At 35.5% G+C, this 24,689-nt stretch overlaps 1 protein-coding gene across 1 annotated transcript; it reads right to left on the reverse strand.

Moving 5' to 3' along the window:
• Positions 1 to 24,537, reverse strand: LOC143452172 (WD repeat-containing protein 35-like). Its single transcript, XM_076953042.1, has 29 exons — positions 24,307 to 24,537; positions 22,197 to 22,289; positions 19,281 to 19,380; positions 10,131 to 10,223; positions 8,900 to 9,081; positions 8,705 to 8,785; positions 8,457 to 8,622; positions 8,075 to 8,220; positions 6,957 to 7,082; positions 6,610 to 6,713; positions 6,314 to 6,456; positions 5,895 to 6,036; positions 5,714 to 5,780; positions 5,404 to 5,457; positions 4,751 to 4,860; positions 4,584 to 4,665; positions 4,337 to 4,465; positions 4,177 to 4,257; positions 3,804 to 3,940; positions 3,461 to 3,664; positions 3,205 to 3,351; positions 3,011 to 3,143; positions 2,743 to 2,895; positions 2,465 to 2,607; positions 1,982 to 2,084; positions 1,547 to 1,706; positions 1,088 to 1,277; positions 879 to 935; positions 1 to 579 (listed from the first exon to the last, which is right to left on the reverse strand). Exons 1-29 carry the CDS (start codon positions 24,328 to 24,330, stop codon positions 435 to 437), a joined length of 3,495 nt encoding a protein of 1,164 aa, XP_076809157.1. The 5' UTR covers positions 24,331 to 24,537; the 3' UTR covers positions 1 to 434.
• Positions 24,538 to 24,689: the final 152 nt, after the last annotated feature.

The following is a 24,689-nucleotide window of genomic DNA, read 5'->3' on the forward strand; positions in this document are numbered from 1 at the left end:
TGATGTAGTTTTATTTTATTGATAAATCTTTCTAAGTTTAACTAAACAACCATCCTGCAAAAAGCAAATTAAAAAAAACAAAGTCGTATATACAGCACTACAAAAATAGAAATCTGAAAAATATTTTAATAGTAACAACCGCCTTGTCAAAAAGACTAGGAATTCTTCAAATATCAGCTACTTCTGTAGTAGCAATCACAAAGAGCTACCATTCAAGCCCGTTCATCCACTAAGTGTTATAATTAAGTTATTTTGTACATTCAAACATAAGCGATTACTTCCGTAACAGAAATTACAGCAACTCGCAGCCAATAATAATATAAAGCATACTGATTGACGAAAAATTGTCCACAGTGACCAAAATCATCCTAGAAAACAATGTTCAATATTGATAAAAAATAATGCCATCGGTGATCTGCAAGCGATGGAAAACATTACAAGGAGACAGGGGAATGACAAAGCGGGCAGAACCTTCTAGAAGCAATCTCTTGCTCCATGGCTGACCGCTTACATGTTGAACAGGTCCAATATTGGTAGTCCACGATGGGTCGGCCAGTAACTACGCAAACTGGAAGTTTTCTGAAAAGCCATTTTTACAAAATAAATGAAAATGTTAAAAGAAGAAATGGTAAATTCTTTGGTAAATTTTATGAGATCAGTCATTAGAGCAAGTCTCAGCATGGTTATTTTTAATCAGAGAAATAATCGGCTCTTTGAGGGAATAAGTTTTGCTTGATTTTAATCCTAGACCTTAATACACTGTAAATATGAAGAATATAAATATGAAGAAATAAAACTACGCAACGCATCTAACACCCAACACCTTGTATCCCATTATAAAAGTAAGTTACTTTTAACCCTATTAACTTTTTGCTTACTCTTCTTTAAACTCTTCCTGGGCATTATTTGTTCTGCGTACGTCACGTGGTTCGTGTCTGAAAAAGTAACAATATGTGGTGGTCACAATGAAGGAAACACGTAAAAATTACATAGCTCGAGTAAAATAGTGATAACGCTTGCTGGAATAGTGTAGTGGGAAATATAATGGAATATCAAACTCAGACAAGTATGCAAACAAAATCGTTACTTGGTAAAGATCTCCATGGCAAGCTCCTGGTAAGCTTTTTTATCCTCCTCACCAACTGAATCAATCGATTCCAGCTTAATAAAGGATCGGGAACAAACTGAGAAAGAACGATTTGATGCAGCTGCAATTGCAAGTAAACTGTGGATTTTGACAGGATCCAAAAACTCCTCGTAATCAGTAAGATTTTCGGCTGAATGATAATTGTTACAATGGTCAATGAACAAGGAAAACATAGTGTCGATAGTAATGACTTAGCTTACTAACTTTGTAACAACTCGTTTGCTAATAACATACTTTAATATGTCAGTATTAATTTATTATTTACAATAAGATTGGTCTACTCTGCAACACAAAATTCAAAAAAACACAAATATTTGGTACACAAGTTTACTTGCAGGTCAACATTCCATTTCGTTACCACTGTTTATCAATCGATAATTCTATCAAAATAGTGGATACCTGTGCACATTGCTGAATCAACGTATCCGTCGTATAATTGTCGTTGAGCAAGGATGTAATAATGGTAAGCTTCAGCACCGCGCCATGCTTGGTCGATCACGCGTGAATCCCCACTGCCTACGTCATCATCGTTCAATAAATCACTTACACGACTTGATCCCTTTTAAGTTTTCATGCAAAAACAATAAAACATAGTAAGATCGTCTCTTTGTACAAATAATGCAAATGCCACATTTTATTCCACACGAAAACATAACAAAACTTTTGTCATATAAATTTATGAGTAAAGTTTCAAGTATGGTACTTTTTACAGTAACAAAAAATAATAAAATTTTAAACCCTCCACGTAGGGTTTATCTTACCTTTATATAGTCTTGATTATACCAAAGTACAAATTTAAACAGTATTTTGAACAAGTTCTCAGAACAAACTTACTGTAGATTTGTTTGACTTTTCCTTAACCTTTTTATGGTGTTTTTCAACGAGAAGTGCTGCAAGAACATAAATCTTCTTCAGCTGCAGTGGGCTAGCTCCTCGTCTAAATAGCGGATTGATAAAAATAATTTTGCACTTAGTAATCAATTGAATTTGTTGGGTGCCAGATGTGCAATAATGGATTGAAATAGATGTTGCATGTTAAAAATACTTCCCAAAACCTGCTTTTCAAACTTTTTCCAGTTTGTACCAAAATTACGTAATTCTTCGCTAGTGATTATATTTTACAGTACATCATACAAAATATTTACATTTCACAGATTTTATGATTAAAAAATCGTCGATAGTTTTTGATAACATAGAAAATATGATAACCAGCACAAACTCAAATTTAAATTTAATTTAATTTCAAATTTAAGTTGAATAAAATCCTTATGCCATTACTAAAATAAACGAAGACATAAATGTAAAGCCAAAACATACGCAGAATCTTTCAGTGCAAGCTTGAATAATAATTTCGCTGCTGACACAAATCGATTTGCCTTCTTGTACAGTTCAATGGCTTGCAGCGTGTTGTCTTTCTCCAGTAAATGTGATGCATACTTAGCTAGAAGGGCATCTATTTCCTAGGACATGAACAAAAAAATTATGATTGTGTATTATGCATACGAAATTCAGATGGTATCTACACAATCTATATCATACAGTCGATTTCTACCTATATTAAAACAATTGACGTCTCGAATTGCTAGTAAGCATACCTTAACATTGTGTTGCTTTGCAAGGTCTACTGCTTGGCTCCACTGGTTAAGATAAACGCATGTGTCGATTGCTTCATGTATCTTGTTGCACTTGCAAAATGCAGCCACAGCTTGTTCACACATACCCACCATTTTAAATGTTCTTGCCATTTCCTAAAGAAAAGACATAACTTGGATGCAACTGCAAATATAGCCTAAAGGAAAACATTACGGCTTATGGTGCTAGACTAGCTGGTTATAATAAAAAATGACATATACATAAAATTACAAGGAGCAGTTTGTGGTTATCCGGCAAGCTGTCGGCAAGTGCATATAGCCCTTTATAATCTTCTAGCATGTAATAGCATTCAGCTAATCTGTCCTGGTTGTCTCCTTGTAGGTAATACGTCACAGCATTCGACCTTTGCACAAAATATGGACATGAATCACAGTATTACACGAAATTACAAGCGCTAGTATTACCATTTTTGTCTATCAGCATAATAATCTCCAATTGCATTCCATGCTTTTATAAGTTGTTTGTCATCTGCACCTCCACTTCCTGACTTCAGAAGTTGGACAACTCGAAACCAGTCACCCAGCTTCATCCGTAGTTCTATAGCTAAGTCCCTAAAACATAAAATGCTGATTATACAGCCTTCCATTCCCATAAACTGTTTTACACCGTACATAAGTTTAAAAAAGTTAGAAATGCTGGCGGAGTAAAGAGCAATTATACCTTCTGTCCATTTCCAAGTAAATACGTTCAGCATCTTCAAATCTTCGAAAGTAAGCGGCAATTTCAGCAGCTTTCATTGATTCACTGTGAAGTTGTTCTACTTTCTTGCTCAAACCAATACCTTGGTAGTCCTTACATCGCACAAATGCCTGCTCAGCAACGTCAAGGTCAAGCTGCTCAAGAGCTGCTTCTGCTAAGAGACGCCTGAGTAATATACAGCAGTTGTGAACATTTTTGCAGGAACAGACAACATTCATGAAACAAAACAGGATTTATCGCGCAACAGTAATAGTAATTATAGCTTAAATAAGCACAGGAATAAATTGAACTCATATACACAAACCATAATCGTGGATGTGGATTGTCTTCAACAAATTGAGCTGCATCCTTCATCCCAACAGTTTGCACAAGAGCCCTTGTGTCTCTCAATGACTTCACTTCCAATTCAATAAGATCTTCTGAATGAGGATTATCAGGATCCTGAACGCAGGAAAATCAAAACTGAAGTAAACAGTGGCGTTTTTTATTCATTATGCCAAGGAGTCAAACTGGTTTTAAAAAGTCTGCTGCCATCATCATTCCTTAAACGTTGGAGTTTCTAGGACTATTATATAATGGCAAACTGGGCCTATATATTCAGGTCATTGCATACAATACTACCGAAATGTAATTCGTTTGTCAGTGATAAATGATTTCCAACACCACTCCATCCATACCTTAAAAATTTCATCCAGCAAAACCGACTTTATTTCCAAATCATTGAATTGACAAATGTATCCAGAACATTGTAACGGTTCCTTCAAAAATGTGGGAGTTGTATATCTGGTATGGTGGTAATGCATGCAAAAACTTTTTTAAAAACAAAAAAATCATTACCTCTGGATCAAGGCCTCTAAAAACATACATCCTTGTCTTTTCCATGATTGCAATCAGTTCGGGATTATCATCTGCCCATTTCATGTCCCATGTATCTTTACGTTCAAAAGACAAATGTTCCCCCACTACCTACACAAAAAATGAAACCTACTTCCACCATTCGATTACAATGTTAAAAATGGTAAAAGATTGTAAACAAAACACAACTAAAATAAATGTTTAAAATAATTTGTTGAATTTTTATTACCTCTTGTCCATTCACATCAGTGACTTTTGCATCAAGATCAAAGAATGAAAAAATTCCACTTGTGTCAATGATAGCAAGACGCCTGCGACGAAAATTCAAATCCATTAACACATACTGTACATGTCTACAGTGACAAGAGACTCTGATACATGATAGTAGCAACGTACGATGATGTGCAGTTGAGAGCAAGTTGTCTTGGTTCACTTGAAATGGCATATCTGTGAGTTAGCTCAAGTTGAACAAGAGTATAGCGATGCAAAGTACCAGATTCACGAGCCTAGAACATAAATTTACATGATTACAAGTTATTTTGATTTTTGGGACCAGTTGTAGTTTTCATTTTTCCATAAGCGGTTCGTTGTTACCTTAGTCAGATCAAGCAAAATTTTAATGCATTCATCTATTGATGTGCTTTTTTGAAAATTTATAACCTGTAGTCGTGTACATTAAGACAGAACACTTACCAAATTTATTCAATGGTAACTTTGTTAGTCACAGATTATAACGTTTTTTTATCATCAATTTTGTGTCTTATATTCTTTATCAATTGGATATTTTATCTGGCGCTTTTTTGTTAGTCAACTTTGTGTGGACAAAAATTTCTTTGTCTTTTTTATTTTCCGTATTTGTGATATTGTCAAAGAGAATAGATAATTATATTTTAGGAACTTATTGCACCTATGTTCCAATGACGCTTACTGTTCCATTACATATGGCTTGCAATCAAGGGAACATTAAAACATTTTTTTAGCAGTTAGCATCATCACAAACAAAGGCGGCGTTAAAATCAAGTCTGTAGTCAAAACTTTGCAACACTCACCACAATAATTATCTTGTCTGAAGCTGTGATAGCACAAATAGGGTCTTTAGTTGACTGTTAAATGTAAATTTCAGTTTAATGAATTTTATGTTTTAGTCCTAAAAGGAAACATTTGTAACAAAATAACCTACTTCAAAGGAGGTTAACGATTTTATTGAAATTACTGAATGGCGTTTCAAGCGCCGAAGGTTTGAAGATAAATAAGTTGAAAACAAATACAGTAGTTGCATAGATTTAGTTTAAAAATTAAACATCTTATAAATTCTGTATTTAAAAACATTAAATTATACGATATATTGTTAAAACTTACCCCTTGTGCTCCTGTAAAATTTAAATACTTTGCTTTGGTTGGCTTTTCATCATCAATATGGAAAAGGCTGCATACAATGTATATGGTTTACACTGATGAATTGGTATCAGCATGAATCAAGTAAAACTTCCAAACAAAATAAACCCTTCCTTACAAATAATCAAAACAAAATGTGACGTACGATTCATGATTGTTTTTACGTTGACTTGATGTGACTATGTGAGACAACCCTAACATTCTTGAATTTGTAAATTGCCAAACATAGATAGCTTCACATGATGCAGCAACCACATGAGTTGATGTCATGCACATGAATAACGGTTCTGCAAAGATTATCTGTTAGAAATTGCCATCTGATGATTAAAGTTATCTATTACTGCCAAATATAACCTACTGAAGCAGTTGCAGATAAAAATTATTTAAAATCATAAATTGAAATGTATTATAAAGAGTTGTCATAGATAGGATAACAAGATCAACAGAAACGAAAGTAGCATAAACATGAAAAAAATCTTCCGAAGAATTCAATAAAAAAGGAGATGTACTGGTATTGCATAAAACAAATTTCTGGTAAAATGTCAACTTTAAAGTCAATATTACCAATTTCAATAAACTTTGAGTCCATTGGCGTTCCAATAGCATTGCACAAAATAAGAGTATATTGACCATCATCATCTTCAGATTTGGTTGCCAAGCAACTATGCTCACCGGCAGCAGCAACAAGCAACAAATGCTTTACATATCTTTAAGAATAGTCTTAATTATAATCTGAAGGATTTAAGGCACGTGTTTAACTTAAAACAAGCAAATTTATTTTACTATAAAATAATTACACATTGAATAACATAACTCGGCTTAAAATTTCTGAAAGTAATTGCCCAACTTTAAAAACCTACTTCATATATTTTTCTTTATTTCTCCAATCCCAGAATATTAGGCAATGTTCGATTCTATCAGGTTTCAAAAAAGCATAAACCACTGTATTGTCAAAAAAGCCCCACTGAAACAGAACAAGTTACAGATGGCTTTTGGTTAATATTGTGCTCATAAAAAAGAAGCTACTGTATATCAAGATGTATATCTTTAAGAGCCAACTGCACAAATGCAATTTAACCAAATATATCAATATAACATAACATGCTTTGAATTTGTTTTAATAAAACATAATTAACACGATGAAAAGTATTTTAGTAATTTATGGACTTCTTAGCGTAGGTCATTTCAATTGTAATTCAAAACCAACCTTATAGTCAGGTCTGATGTTAGCAAAGTATATGAAAGAGTCAATAGCCAGGGCAATCCTCAAACTGGCCTTTTCCCAGTCCAATGATGCAATGCTTTTACCAGGTAATTTTAATGTATATAGACCCTTCGTTAAAAAAATTCACACAAAAGTTTAAAACTCAATCACTAACTATGTCTTTTGTAAGATTAACTGAACCTATCATCTACATATATTTATTAGTTTCCATATTATTTATTAAGTTACTTACATTAAATTTACTTAAAGTGATGCGCAGGTCCAAAAACAAATCGATCTTATATAAAAGAACACTACTCACTGAATATTATGGTAAAATAGTTTTGAAAAATAATTCTTGGTTAGGTAATTATAAGCAAAAGAAAATCGCAAAATTGGCCTTATTTGTGACATAGAGCCTTACAACATGTGCAAATTCATAAATTTAGCAATACCTACTGTTAGTACTGCATATCATGTATGTATCTGTTACAACTGTATAGACTGCTCTAACTGCCAATAGGTTGGTAGGTGACAAGATATAGCCCAACCAAGGCAACCGGTTTGACGGGTAGCCTATGCAGTCCAAAGGTACTGTGACGTCACGGGCACAAATGATTAGGCTACAGGATTTTTTATGTTTATAACAATTGTATAATTATTCATTCACAATACTTCACGTTGCTAATTTTTTCTCATGACACCTAACTGGACATAGGTCAAACTCCTATGACCTACACTTCTTATTTCAGTTGACTACCGTGCAAGGAAAGCAACAACAGCAGCATGTTGTCAAGCAACTTGACTAATCTATGACATAACAAAAGCCTTCATCTACGTCACAATCAAGGCCAAAAACTGTGACTTTTGTTATTTTCTATTGCCGATAACTACCTAACCATGAAGTTTTTCTCAAAAATAGTTTTTACCAGAAAATTTAGTTAATAGTGTTTTTCAAATAAGATCAGCTTGTTTTTGGACTTTCTCTCACTTTAACTTAAAATCACTGAAAATTTTTTAATGTTTGTGTCACAGCAGTGGTGGACTGCTTCGGATTTGCAAAGGAATGCTTTAATTAGCTAAATAATTTCTTGAGAATCATACTTTACAACAAAACATACCTCCCCAAAAGCATTGAAAAACTGCACCATGTTAATATCTTTTTCGTTTTGACCCATATGAAGGGTGCCAGCTATAGCAAGAATGGAGCCATTATCATTCCACTGCGCATCAACTGTGTGCATCTTTGTGTCTATTAATACTGGTCCTAAACAAGAAACATTGTGAGGCTCTGCCAACATAACCAATGGTCAGTTATACAACCTAAAGAAATTACACTTGCTGCCCAAGTTATTAAAACGTTTGGTCTGCTTTGCAGCTTTCTCTCATTCCAACAAACAAGCATGGTTAAAGTAACTACACTGTACTGGTATCACAGTAAAAAGTAATCACAGTTTACAATCAGCAAAACATTATTATAAACACATTTTAACAAAAGCTTACTGCTATCTGACTCTGTTCGCATGACTTGACATCGCCCATTATCAAAGCAAACTGCAAGACATGGACAATCTGGTTCAACATAACCAAGCCTACCATTATACCATTTAACTGCTGCAAGACTCACTGCTCCAGTGACATTAACCAGACAAAAAATCTCAATTTTTCCCTGCAAATAAAACAAATTAGTGAAATTACCAAAAAAGTGCATTAAATGCTACAATTGTCACATTTTTCCAGGGAAAACTTACACAAGGACTGCCTAAACCATCATAAATATGAAGTTCGCCACTTGCAGTACCAAATAAAATTATTTTTCCATCTGGAGACCACTGTAGAATAAAAAAATCACTATGTTACTCTCCATGCTTTATCAAGATTACATTGACATTGTCTGACAAAAACCACAGAAGTAGTATAGCAAAGCAATGTCAACTGATGCTCACAGCAACTTGGGTTAGCTGCATGTTCTTCAGTTCTTTGCCCCAGATTCTGTTTCCATCAACTGAGCCAACGATAACAGCGCCATCTTCATAAGCAATGCAGATTTTTTGTCCATCTGCATTCCAGGACATGGAACGTACAATAGATTTGTTTCTGTTATTTATCATTTCTTCAAACCACTGGCCTGTAATACAAATTTATGTCAATCACTTATAAGCATAAGACATAAAAACAGCCATAAGACATAGCAAAACTCATGTTATTTGAAACTTAAATTTAATCATCTTCACTATTTAAAACAAATGAGATGCTTATTACAAACCAAAATACACATATATAGTGAGAAAGATCTTTGCTAGTAATTTGCAAGAAGAAACATGAAATTCTAATTTCAACGGTTCTTATGGTGAAGAGCGTGTGCTAAATTAAGTTGACATTAAATCAAAAACAGATTGTCAGTAAGCATACCAGAGAAAAATTATTTAATTACGTATAATTGTCAAGCAGTAATTGCAAAAATGTATTGAAAATTCTCGGTTATTTATGATTGTGGCGGGGACGAATATAAAGACACAGAGTGAAATTAAAATGTTTGGTAACTGGGATTTCAGTTAAGTATGCAATTAGTAAGGAATAGAAAGCTAGCTAACGTGTTTTGCATGGAATATGACCTCCCAGGTAAGTAGGCGATTACTGTAGTTGCAGTCTTGCGGGTGATATTTATTTTTTAACATAGAACCTTCACAGGGAACAGCACATCTACTTTTGGCACTTGCGACCTTACTGCAATAACCAGCACTGGACTAGGTTAGCAATATCAGCCAAGACTGAACTCACTGAGTTGTAACTTAGTATCTGCCTGCCTTTCACCAGTATAAGTACCTAGGTTTGGCCTAACTAAAGCAAATATTTCTGTGATCCACTGAAGTAAATAATAAACTATAAATTTTTCTTATCAGCTCATTCATACTTGATCCAAAAAACGGTGTCTTGTACATAGATTTCATATTGTGAGGTCATAATTTCCATCCCCTCACAAGTACATATAGCAGCAAATTCGTGTTTTTGTATATTTGGCGATAATTGCTTAACCAATATTTATTGTTGAAAAATTCTTTGTCCAATATACTTACAGGCAACCTTTACTTTTAGTTCAGCACGTGGCCTCACATTCGTACTAGCACCGTACACCACTATACAGTAGATAAGTCATGCTCTTTTTTCAATTATTACCTTTATACATCATCCATACAATGATGAGTCCTTTTTGGTCACTTGTAGTTAGTTTCTGGTATTGGTTATTCCATGTAACAACTTTAACATTTCCTAATGGAAGACAGTAAAAGATTTTTGTTTAGAAACAGGAATGACACAATTAAAGTGGGTATCTACATGACAAACACATAATTTGCTTTGTTGACAAGACATACAACAATTTATGTCATTTGATCAAGTCAACTTCGGTCACCTTGTAGACCTTAATAAAATTAAATACAGTGAGATCTCGTTAATCCGGACCCCGATGAACCGGAATCCCCACTATCCGACACAAAACTGCCGGGAACAGATTTCTTCCTATGCATTTTACCCCTTTAATCCGGAAACCCCGCTGTCCGACTCCGACACAAAAGTTTTGGAACAAATGTGCTAAATCAATAGCAATAAAATCCGATAAACCACATTATTAACAGTTAAGCGAAAATGATTCACGATTGTCCTAATACAGTATGTAGTTAGTTGACGAAACAATAGCCGATTATCTACGCATAATAACGTTGCGGTCTTTATTGATTCAAAAGTACAGTACTGTACAGCATTGCGCTTTCTAAAAAAATTTAGCTGTGCTATTCAGTATGCCTTCATCAGAGCCACCATCTAAACGTACAAGAATTGAAATATCAACTGAAAAGAAGCAGCAGATCTGCCAATACCAGCGGGATCATAAAAAGGCAAGGCAAAATGAGATTAGACAGCATTTCAACTTAAAATGGGGAATAAATGTAGGAAGGTCAACAATTTCCGACATTCTTAAACAAAAGGGAAAATGGCTATCATCAGATGACATCAAGCGTAAAAGCCTTACAAGAGCTAGGCCCTGCAAGGAACCAGAGTTAGAATCCGCTATTTTTCTGTGGTTTACAGATGTCCGTTCACGAAATCTGCCGGTTACATGCGACATGCTAAAAGAAAAAGTCAAAACTTTTGGAGAGCAACTCGGTGTTAAAGATTTTGCTTATTCAAATGGCTGGTTGAATCGTTTTAAGAAACGACACGGAATAGCATTGCAAAAAGTGCACGGAGAATTTGTTGCAGCTGATGTTGTTGAAGTTTCAAACGGTAGGGAAAATTTACAACAAATCATTGCTAACTATGCTTTACAAAACGTCTATAATATGGACAAGACAGGGTTGTTTTATCGCTTGGAGCCGGATGCAACGCTGGCTACAGGTCCAGTAAAAGGGAAGAAGAAAAATAAAGAGCGGATAACGGTGGGTCTTTGTTCAAATGCAACTGGATCAGATAAGCTAAATCCTTTGTTAATTGCAAGAGCAAAAAGGCCCCGCTGTTTCGGAAAGGATTTTGATCCAAACGTGTATGTCACATATAGACACAACAGTAAAGCTTGGATGACAAGTGTGGTATTTACAGATTGGCTTAAAGATTTTGACCGAAGTATGATACAGCAAAACCGTTTGGTTCTGCTTCTTCTTGACAATGCTGCCAGTTACAAAGTTCCAGAAGATTTAGAAAATGTTCAGGTGCATTTCTTACCACCAAATACAACGGCTCATCTTCAACCAAATGATGCTGGGATAATTCGAAATTTCAAGCTATACTATCGAAAAGGATTGACCAAACATTTCTTGCAGTCCATAGAAAATGATCAGCCAATGACCATTAATCTTCGGGAAGCACTGCACTTGATCAGAGAGGCGTGGAATTATGTTAAGATGCAAACAATTCAAAACTGTTGGGAGCATACAGGCATCATTCCCAGGGCGTCTTCTGCTGAGATTACATCGGCGGCATGTGGGACAGAGGCAGAAGTGGTTGAAGAAATCCAAAGAGACATGCAAGGATTCCATACAATCTCTAGTGAACATCTCATGTCTGTTTGCGACTGGCTAGACGTTGATACTGGGATTTGTACTGGCGAAGTTTTATCCGATGAGGCCATTGTTGAAATTGTTAACCCACCCACTCAACGCGACAGTGAATCCGAAACTGACCATGATGAGACAGAAAGTCCACCTCGTGCAGTGACAACAAACGAGGCCATATCTGCAATTTCTACTTTGATTTATTACTTTGAGCAACACTCTTCATTGCCGACAGTCACAAATTATCTTGACAGTGCGTGGGCTATGAAAGGAACATACAATCTTTCAGTAAAGAATCACTCGTGCAACGTGAGATAACAGACTTTTTTAAGTAATAAATTGTTTGTTTTGATTTCACATTAATTTTTTGTTCTTGCCATCTTGCGATATTGATGCATTTTGATAAATAAAAATAGATTAAGATCGCGGAGATAAATTAGTGATTAGAGCAGGGGTGACGGACCTATTCGTTGTGGCAAGCCACTTTGTCAGTTACAGTTGAGTAGGTCGCACAGCTTTTTAGTCATACTATGAAATACTGTACAGTATTTTAAAAACGAAAAAATAAATTGTTCATCAACAGTAACAAACAACGCTTCCGCGGTCGCAAAAAATACGTACAGTACATCGGTTGAGTGCGGCAATCTATTGAAGACATACTGCTGCAACTCAATTGTGCTATCAGCTTTTGATATCGCATTGCGCAAAGATTGGAAACAGGTCAAAGAAAGTTCAAGACTGCTGGTCCCGCCGGAATGCTTTGCCATGCAAGATCGGTTGTCAAACCGATTTGCGGCCACATGTTCGTCACTTCTGGCTTAGAGCATTCTTTAATACGGTGGTTCTGGGGTTCGACACTGGGTCGGATCACACAAAAAATATAATTTTATTTTAGTTGCTGTCCAGCCAGAAACTCGGTACTTAGAATTGGAGTAAGGTGCATACTGCGTTTTGAACACGGTACTGCATTTGCAAGATTGATTGATTTTTTACTTTCCGATAATCCGGATACCCCGCTAAATCGACATTTTTTGACGAAACGAAGTGATCCGGATTAATGAGGTCTCACTGTACATGGTTGAACATGTATCTAGATAATATATTTTTGCAATTTTGATTGTATATGTTAAGTATATCTTGAGATATAGGTCTCCAAACATACACAGGTAGCTGTAGGAATCTGCAATATTACTGCTTTATGTTTGAGAAGTTATATCTCTGTAGTTATGCAAAGTACGACATAATCCCAATACAGCGGTAGCACCTAAATCATAAGCTAGTTTAATAACCAAATACAATAATATAAAACAATTAGTGCTAAGTGTAGTATAATGATGCTTTATTACTGTATGAGTGTCTATAGAAGATTTCTGTGAGATTTTATAGTATGAGCACATATTAAATATATATACAACCTTTTAGGAATAATTCTTTCCAGTTTCTTAATAGAAAACATGGCAGTGCTTCAAAATGGCCAAATCCCTAACTGCAACAATAGCACTTAACATACCTTAATAACTGGTAACATTATTAAGTAGCCCAGATTGAATACATTATCCAAACAGTTTTATAACAAGCTAAGAATTGCTAAAAGTTTCTCAAAACCACTTTATAAAAAACTTTCAAAAATCTTTCACCTTTAAACCAAAAGGAGAAGATGAAAACTTCCATCAAAATGTGAATAAATGATCTCACATTCAGTTCATTCATACTGTGTTATCTTGCTAGTTATGTAATATAATGTATTGTCAACGTAAACGTCAGGTATCGTGAGGTAAGAATGGAACAGAGGAGTTAAGAGAATTGCGATAAAGCAGTGCTTATGTCGAATGACCTTGTCGGTCGGTCTAACGCTAAAAGCTGGCTTGCGCTATGTGCACTGGTTCATAGAATTAATTACGCTAATTAATTGTTCATAGACATTGCATCTCCATTGTTTAAAAGTTTAGAGAGTCGTGCGGTGACTTAGTACAATGCAATACTAGCAAAAAAATGATACACAATCATAGAACATAATTATAAGGTGCCGTTCACAAACATGAGTCATTGGCAGTCGCTCTTGAGCTCGAATTGAACCTGCTCGTATCGCCTGGCTTGTTGGCCTTGAGCATTGTCTGGCTTGGTTGAGTGAGTTCATACTGTTGTTGTCATGGGCACACGTTGCTTCGCTTTTGTCGTCTTCATCGACGGGAAGCTGTATTTGCTCTTTACGCGGTTCGAGGTGTCTTCGATTCTTACGGTGTATCGCACCATTGTCACCGCGTACAATGTATGAACGGGGAGTGTGGTGCTGTTCCAGTATCTTTGCTGGTTTCCACGTACCATGTTGCACCCGGTCGCCCACTTTGAACGGTGGCAAGATTCTCGAGCGCCGATCGTAGTATGTCTTCTGATTTCTTCTCCAGTGTCGAATTGAACGTCGCACTAACTTTGTTTCAACGGGACCAGGCTCTATCTGAGTTATAGTTGTAGGTAACAATCCTCGTAAACGTCTTCCATTCAATAGCTGTGCAGGGGATCCTTCCTTTCCTACGGGAGTGCTTTGAAATTCTAGAATGGATGAATAAGGATCAGGGTTACTATCTTTAGACTTAGTTAGCAAATGTTTCACCGCTTCAACGGTTCGTTCGGCCAGTCCATTGGATTGTGGGAAGTGTGGATTCAACATAGTATGCTTAAAGTTCCAGGATTAGCTGAATTCTAAGCTGAAAGCTTTCGAGTTTGCGGCAATCGAACTGAGGACCGTTATCACTGATAACCTCTTCTCTTGGAGATCCATGTTTGTCGAATATGGAATTCAGTTTTTCTATTACACTTTTGCTTGAAGTGCCGCGGAGAAGTGTAAGGTCAATACTGTTATAGTCTGCAACTAACAGGTATGTGCACCTATCCCTTTCGAAGAAGTCCATTGCAACAATTTCCCATGTAAGGTTTGAAACGTTCGTTATCATCATGGGCTCTTTAGTGTCACTTCTATTGAGGTTTTGGCAGAAACCAAAGCTCGAAACCAAATCTCAAACTTCAGCTGACATTTGGGGTGAATAGAGGGTGTCAGGTGTCTTGAGCTTTCTTAATGCACTTCACGATACCTAGGTGATTAAAGTGAATTAGATTAAGCAATTCACGTCTAAGATTTTTTGGTACTGTAATCAGTTCGTTTTTCAGAAAGACATCATTGGCAAATGTAATCTCGTCTCTGAAAGACCAGTAAAGCTTTAGTAAAGTTCCAGTAAAGCGGCTGGGGAAACCTCGTATCTGTGAGTAGGCCATCAGGTGAGGACGCATTTTTTCAGAATTTGCAGATCTGGTTCTTCTGTGGTCAACCTACACACTTCGTCTAGATCGCCGGGAGTGACATTGGTATTGAGGGCTAATATTTCGCAGTTGATTTCGGCATCACTATGCTCTGTTGCTGACAGATGATTGCGGGAAAGGGCGTCCGCAACTGCAATGTCTTTTCCAGGCTGGTAAAACAAATCACTGTTAAAAGGCTGCAATTTGCAAAATTAAAGCTACCGTCTAGGGGAAACTGACGATAAGGGTTTTTTTCACTACCGATTCCAGCGGTTGATGGTCTGTGTCGACAGTAGCGTGTCATCCGAAGATATACTGCTTGAACCTGAGGCAACCAAGTATGACAGCCACCATCTATTTTTCTATTTGTGCATAATTTTGCTCAGTTTTAATCAAGGCTCGAAACGCATAAGGGATGGGACCGTCATCTCGGTACAGAATGGCGCCAAGGCCATGTCCGGAAGCGTCGACCTAAAAGTAGAGTGGCTTCTTTATATCGTAATATCTGAGTACTAAACCTGGGGTAGCAGTAATTAAACGTTTTGTTTCAGTGAATGGTTCTGTGTGGGTGTGATTCCATCTAAAAAGCTTCTGATTTACAAGTGGCCGAAGGGACGTTGTGACTTTGGATAAGTCTTGTGCGAATTTCTTGAAGATAGTGCACTAGACCGAGGAAGATTTCAAGTTCTTGCTTGGATTGTGAGGGAGACATCTCGGAAATTGCTCGGATCTTCTCAGGGTCTGGCTTAATACCACAGTCGCTAATTATGTGCCCAAAATATTTAGTTTCGGTGAGGCCGAATTTGCATTTGGGTAGGTATAGCTTCAAGCCTTTCTCGCGGCATCGCTCGAAAATTGTTCTAAGATTGCTTAACACGTCTAATTCGCTATCTGCCCAGCTTAAAATGTCATCGATAATGACAACGCCGATCAGGATACATGTCTTGTGAAATGTTTACACCAAATGGCAAGTGCAAAAATTTATACTTCCCAAACTGGGTATTGAAGGTGGTTAGCTTTTAGCTCTCCGCGTCGAGCGAAAGTTGGAGTGAGAAGGGGATACGTCTAGCGAGGTTGACCACTGGCTGAACATTCTCATCGAGCACAATATGGTGCTCTTCTTTGAGTTGTTCGATATCTTCAATTACATCTTTTATTTTATTTAATAAAGAGTGGTAGCTTTCTGGAACTGAGGCACAGTTGAGGGGATCGACTTGAAGAACTAATTTTATCAGATCGAGTTCTTGGCTAGAGGATAACCCCAGGACGGGTTTGGAAACACAATTCACAACGTAGAAAGTTAGATTGTAACAGCGATCATGGTAGTAGTAACGTAACTTACACTATCCCAACACAGGAACTTCGAAGCCGCCGAAATCGCTGAGGGACACCTTGGTGTTTTCAAGTGCAATGTGGTTTAAGGTGCTTTGAGCAGAGACTTAAGTAGAATGTTCACTTGTGCGCCTGAATCCACCTTGAATTTGATGATTTTATTGCCTGGGTCCGCAACTTGGATGCCTACAAGTATGTCGTTGTTGTGTGATTTGTTGTCATGCACTGATCCAATGAAGAATGTGTTTTGCTTGTTCGTTAAATTTCGATCTTCTTCAATTCCAGTAATGCTTTTAGAGTTGCAAAGCTTTGCGAAATGGTTTTGCTATTTGCAATTGAAGCAGGTTTTCCCTTGAGCAGGGCAACGTGTGTACAGAGTGTGAAACCTTCCACAGCGTGTTCAGGTTTTCTTTCTCTCGCGTTTCTGCCTGAACTCAACAGCCTTGTTTTGCCTCTTGACCTGAAAAGTTTCGATACTGGTTGTTTGATCACTTGAAGCCATAGATTTTACATGTCGTTTAGAAATTTTGTCTGCGCGGTTGAGAGAGCAGTCGAGATTTAAGCCTTACTCTCGTAGTAGCCTTTCTCTCAAAAATGTTGAAGTAATGCTGCATATAATTCTGTCTCTTATGAGGCCGTCGCACAATGTGCTGAACTCGCAAGAACGTGCTAGGAGCTTAAGATCTGCAGCATACTCGTCCACAGATTCGTAGGGTTTTCTGGTGTCTTGTGAAGAATTTGTGTCTTTCCACAATGATGTTACGTTTCGGGCTACAATGCAAGTCAAACTTGTCTAGCAAGGTTTTGGTGCTGCCTTTCTCTTCATCACTCGAACTCCATATATTATAAATATCTCTGCTGTATTGACCGATGTACAGTAACAGATAGCTTACTTTTTCCAGCTCAGTTTTCCTGGAGAAAAGACCTGCAAACATGAGTTCCATCACTTGTTGCAATTTCCATTGTGGAAATCCATCTCTTTCTGCGTTGAGGGTTCCATCGTTTCTGACACCATGTAATAGTGTATTCTGGCCTCCGCATGGAGGTGTGGGTTCAAGTCCCACTTCTGGCACCGTGTAATATAATGTATTGTCAACGTAAACGTCAGGTAACGTAAGAACGGAAGAAAGGAGTTAAGAGACAGACCAGCGCTCCAACACTGCTTATGCCGAATGACCTTGTCGATAGGTCTCACGCTAAAAGCTGGCTTGCGCTATGTGCACTGGTGCATAGAATTAATTACGATAATGAATTGTTCATAGACATTACAGTTACACATATAACATTTTATGTGCTAACAAAAAAATGAAAAATTCTTGATAACCCTTCTGGATTTTGTCAAGATTGAAAGTTGCATTGAAGTCTGCTAACAACTTCATGTGCGTGTTTAGTTTTATCCCATGGCTGAGAATAGTGAAATATTTTGCTACCTCACAAAAAGAAAAAATATCTATCAAAAAAATAGTAGCTTATATATGTTTTATGTTAAGATACCGAAAATTTCCGATTATGAAATCTTCGGATTTTGTTGATATTTTTCCAACCTCATTCCCAGAAAATTGTTAGGATTTCACCAAACTGTCAATTAAGTTCAAGGCATAAAATACCGCTTGGTATGTAGATTAGCATTATTTTTTAGCAGTAGTTAATATGAGCTAGTTGTTTCATAAAAAAACTGTATAACCTACAACAAGGCAGACTGTAACAACAAACTTTCAAAACAATATCTATTACACTGACCAAATATTTAATTCAGAAAAATTCTTCAAACAATGAATACAAGTGGAAGTTTTTCATCGTTATTAGACTATACTTTGTTATATACAATATTCATTTCATCGCCAGACACGCGATAAAAAATTCCAATTTGGCATGAAAAAAACATAACGCTGCCTGCTATCTTTTGTTAAGTATTACCTATGAACTATGACTAGGTATAATATTCTTATAAAAGTAAAAGAACTTTCAATTTAAATCTACTTAAAAAAGCAATACCATGATAAATACTATGCTCTACTTTGGGATATTTCTTCTCAAACATGAAACAGCAAATAGACTGTGTAGGCATCTATCTTAAAGCAACTTCCTCTTGCATGGAAATCCATTTCTCAAAATGTGGTTAAGGTATAATGAGTACATTGCAAAAATTATCTTATCTACAGATATACGTTTTAAACTAATAATCAAGACATCAGTAAAATCTAAAATGTTGATCTCAAAAGTTGAAAACTATTTGTTGAAATCACTCTTTTTACGACTTATAGGTGTAGTATCAGAATCTTTATCCTCTGCTGAAGAAAAGTTTTTATATAACTTGAACTCCTTGCACCTCAGTTATCAAGCTTGTCTATGTGCATTGGCTGATTATTGTTTTTTTCTTTAGTTTTATTTTTCATTTTTTGAAGTCCAGCCCAAGTTCGTAACTGTTCAAAATGACCAGTGATCAGAAGCAAGCATCGTTAGCGCTTTGCAAATAATAACCAAGGGCGTATAATGTAACAGAGCTGCTGGGTATCAAACACGAGTTTTCGTCATTGTGAGCTCAGCATTCTATCTGCTCTAATACCCAGTCACCATGTGAGGTGAACATAACATAAGGGCTATCTCACATTGTCCCTTCAAAATCTTCAATATCGGAAATGTGCATTGCACTTACCGCTGTGTCCTTCCATGGTTTGGTTCATACTTAAATTACTAGGAGCTGCCAGGCCTCTCACTTTTGCATCTTTTGAAGCACTAGTTTCTAACTTGAGAACCTGCATTAAATTTTAGGTTTAATCATTTTATGTAATCAAATTTAGACAAATATACATTTATAATACATTTATACACATATATCATTACTCGTTACATTAAAGATGTATTACACGTGTGGAGTTGTGATTCCCAAAGTGTGTTCTGCTAAAACCTTGGTTTTGGTTGAAAATAATTATCAGATTAATTAATTAGAGTTCTACGAGGTAATTACAAACATTATGAAATGGTTTATTTGATAAATGTGCTAAAGCTAAAGATTAAACATCCTGGTATATAACAAGTTAAATTGAAAAAACTTGGACATTCGTATGTCGTCAATTACTGTATTTTACGGACCATAAGGCGCAATTTAAATCCTTTTTTTTTCTCATAAATTGATCGTGCGCCTTATAAGCCGGTGCGCCTAATGTATGGATCAAGTAGTGCTTTATTGCCTACACTCAAAACCAGTACCGATACTATTATTACTGTTATTATTACTAGTACTATTATTACGGTAACCCATACTCCTTAAAATACGTTGCGTTCTATAGCCCGGTGCGCCTTATGTATGAACAAAAAACTAATCAAAGCAATTTATTGACAGTGCGCCTTATAATCGGGTGTGCTTTATGGTCCGTAAAATACGGTAACTAGTATTTCTGGACAAGTTGCATTTTATGTTAAGCAGCCAAGTCTTTTTAAAACTACCACTTTAAGGCATTCAGTGTTCAGAATTTGGAATATACTATGTTATGTGCAGCTTTTGATCATGACAGTGACTGTAAATACAGATAAAAAACAATATGATTTGCAAATCAGGTATCCTGCCTTTATTATGTCAAAAATACATTGCCATGTTAAAACAGGCAGCTACGACAAAATTTTGTATATTTGATCACAAGTAATTGGATGGTACCACAAACTTTATAATCAGACTGAGAAAATTTTTTGCACGACTTAAACTCAGCGTTGATTCCTCATTGCGCAAGCCCTGGTTATGGAGACTTGTCTTTTTGTGCAAGCTACTATAGATGTTTTGATTTGAAATGTTTTTTATATTGCCTAAACTTAGAACTGTTCACCAAAACCATGTCAAGTAGTTTTGAAATGTCGATTAGCCCCGTGTGCCTTGTACGGTAATTAGTATCTTGTCTTGTCCTGTCCTGTTCATCTCTTTAGTCTGTTAACACGCGGCAGTGAGGCTAGCGTACTGTGGCTTGATCTAATTGATTTTTGATGTTTAATCCTTTATTTTATGTATAAGTTAAGGTTATTTTCATGAGAGTATTATGTGTTCATAGGAAATAGTCTAATTTCAGTCTTATAAAGTAAGTTCACGTAATCTTCTTTATTACAAACCACTAAACAGAAGCAAGTGTCAACAACCTTCCTCACCAAAACTTTTAGGACTTAGCCTACATGAACATAATGCCAAGGCAGATCTGATATGGCACAAATAAGTGTAAAATGTGAAAATTCAATTGTCAAAACTTAAAAATTAGCTTGAAATTAGGGGCAAGTCCAAAAACAAGTTGATCTTACATGAAAGAACAGTACTCACTCAATGGTCTGGTGAAATATTATTGAAGAATAATTCTTGGTTAGGTAATTACTGTATAAGCAAAAGAAAATTGCAAAATTGGCCTTAATTGTGACATAGATCAAGGCTTTTGTGATGTCATAGGTAATCCCAGACAACATTCTTAAATTCAGCAATACCTACAGTATATCACATATGTTTATGTTATAGCTGTACAAGTTGCTCTCACTTCGAATAATTAGATAGGTGACAGCATATAGCCCAACCACGGCAACAAGTACGGTCCCAGTTTGACAGGTAGCCTATGCAGCCCTAAGGAAACCGTAACTTCACGGACACAAATGATTGGGCTACAGGATGTTTTATTTTTAAAACAATTGTATAATTATTCAATTCCAATGCTTCACGATGCTAATTTCTTCCATAATTTGACACAGATTAAACTCCTATGACATAACAAGAGCTTTGATCTACGTCACAATGACTGTTAAAAACTGAGATTTTTGTGATTTTCTTTTGCCGATAACTACCTAACCATGAATTATTTTTCACATATATTTTATCAGAATGTTTAGTTAACAATGTTCTTTCATATAAGATCAACTTGGTTTTGGACTTTCCCCTCACTTAAACCAAATCCATACCTCTTGTGAAACTAGTTTTGCTTTACTTTTTTATACTGTTTAGATATAGAAGACAGCTATGCTTTGCCCACAAATTGTGTTACTTTACCAAGCGATTACCAAGTATGCTGACTTTCAGCAATATTGCCATTTAGTTCCAGATGTAAAAACAAAATTTTGACATATGTTGTCACTTTTTAGTGAATTGGAGTTCGATAACATGAAAATACTTTCATAGCAATAAATTAGAGGTTCCGCCACACTATACATATGTAAATGCACTAATTGCAATTATTTCCAAAAATTTCAAGAGAAAAACATCCCGCGAAGCTTCTGATATTTTTGGATTATTTCATTCTGATTGAAATTCGGATGGACCAATATGGTACGAGTTAAAATGATTTTTTGAAGTGATTGACCTTAAGAAGAATCTTTATTAATCACGGTTAGCTAATTTTATTAAATTTACTTAAGAGTTAAGACTTACTTTACTTCAAAAAAAGCTAGCTATATCATTTTCTAACAAACAAATAAATTTGATAAGCAGCAGAATTGTATGGTGTACCAGGGCAAATACAAAAATATTATAAAGGTTCCACAGTGCAAGAAGTTCGGTAGCAACTGCTTAGCATTTTGGTATTTCACAAAGAAAGATTAAATCAAGCGGAACCTTTAATAAGCCATCTCCACCGCCGCAAGCAATGTAGCCTTGTTCCTTGTTCCAGGATAGGCACTCAATTGGCACATTATTAGGGATTGCAATCTACAACAAAAAATATAAAATTAATGGTTAATTGTCATGCTTTTTTTAATCATAACACTAGTTAGTCAACAAAAATTTCTTACTTTTTGTAATTGTTATGCACAGTAAATCTAATACAACAACACTTTAATTTTAAACAAGTTTCAGAGAAACTCAGGCTGAACTCTGGGGCCCATTTCAAAACATTTTTGTTTATTGAACGAGGTTTTCTAAGGATACGCACGACAGTAAGTAATGCAAAATAGCTTTGCCGAGTTTAACTGTCAAACTACCTGATACACATACTGTATAATAATCCCTTCACTAATTCTCCGTTTTGTTAAGCTTAATCAAGTATATATTTTTAAATTTAACATGAATCAAGGCAAGACTTTTTAAAATAATTGGCATTTTCTAAAAATCAACAAACTAAAATTCAAAACATACCATCCCGTCTTGACTGAAGTGGAAATGATACAGTGAAATTGCCTAACTCACAAAACCACTACTGCTTGTTGAATAAGATTTGGTCTTGCCCTACTCGAAAGCCTATACATTTTTCCAGACCTTTGTCTCGCTAATGGACGCATGTGGTGCAACTTTTTGCCATACAAAGCCGCTGTTTTTCATTTTTGTCCCGATGTGCGATTTTGTGTACAATTAATCAAAGCATTTAATAATATCTGACTTTTTTTCTTAAGTAAAAACTTTGCCAGTGGCTGCAGATATTTTTTCTATTGTGTATATAATTGCGCAGAAATTTTCCAAGTTGTTGAGTAAGATTTTCAAAGGTCTGTAGTCTATGAAATACAAAAAAAGGTCAGTCATGCATATAGTTGAAGAAATACCAGAAATTGTGCATTGACTTAACATTTCTACTTCACTTTTTGTTAATAGCGCAAGCACATGCAAGAATGTTTTATCATACCATGATGTGATAGGAAGCAAATGTACTTGCAAAGTACAGTTTATATTTATTCAACCGCGGCTTATAAGTTTTTTATCATCATTTTTGTGACCTATATTTTTACATGGTGTATGCTGTTTGAGATATTGTTGTAGGCAGTAAAGGTATATTTAATTATAATAAAATAAACAAGCAAGCCTCTGCAATAGCTTGCTATGCATTGTGTTACACTGTACGATTAAATGTGAATTACAAGCAAGGTCGGCCTAATTTTTTACCATTACTTCTGGCTAGCAATCATGTAAATATGATAGGACCCGTGATACTCAAATAGCTGATTTCATTAGAATTTGTTTTTGAAATTTACTAGTATAAAAGAAAAGATGATCTGTTTATAACATAAAGTAATAACTTTGGTGCCATTACATGATCAAAAAAATGCGGCTTCTAAGCAATAAATTGATAATAGTATTCTAGTAAAAAATTATCGATTTTTAGTAAATTTTTGCACACTTGATACTTTCGCATATTGACAGGTCAACCCCAGCTCCGCCACTGATAATAATTAAACTCGGTTTGCATTTTTATGAGCCAAGCACTATAAATGCTTCGCCACCATGCATTACACATCGATTTCAAAACATTTTAAAATTAACACAAATTTATTTTACAAGTTATCAAAAGCGTTTAAAACTTAACAGTACCATTCTGAAAAAAATATGTGATCATGCTTCACAAAAATCTTCAAGTCAAGCCCGTATTTTAAAATGGCTTGTAAACCCTATAGTGTATTTCCATTGAAAAAATGTTTAAAATTAAATCAACAACTGTTTAAATGTTAAACTTACGACTCAAGTCAAATTTTTCAATATTGGAAAAAGGTTGCATTAACTTTGTTTATAACTTGAAAGTAGTAGCCTATAGTGTAGTATACCTATAATACTTTCGAACAAAGACGTATAGTATCATACATAGTAATTTTTGGCTACACCCTACAGGTCTTCTATAAATACTTGATTGAAAGCTAGTACTTTACAGACCGTATTTAAGCAAGAGGCTTGCTTGTTTACATCTGTCAGACAAGATTAAAAATTTAACCAAGCGAATAAAATTTTAAACAATGCTACTCACCTTTTTGCTGAGATAAACAAACATCTTTTAAGAAAGATCATTAAACATGAATCAAATTAAGACAAAGATTCCAAACAGGTTTAAGTAATGCTTAAACCAATAGTGCTAAATAGTTCAGAGAAATTTTGGTACCGGTACCTTTCACAGAAATAAATATGTCAATAAATACTGAATCATTCCACTGATGTTGATACAGCTGTTACACTAATAATTTTAATAGGTCAAAACTTATGTTGATTGTTGTAAAACTTGAAATAACAGAAAAAACAAAAATGACAAAGAAAAAAATTTGGAAATCGGATGTACGGTTTGAAAGTTATATTCCTTTAAACTTCACAGTTTTTGCATCATACGTGTGTGCACTCATCCATGACAAAATCACA

Source organism: Clavelina lepadiformis, chromosome 4 (assembly GCF_947623445.1).
Source record: "Clavelina lepadiformis chromosome 4, kaClaLepa1.1, whole genome shotgun sequence".
Lineage (NCBI taxonomy): Eukaryota > Metazoa > Chordata > Ascidiacea > Aplousobranchia > Clavelinidae > Clavelina > Clavelina lepadiformis.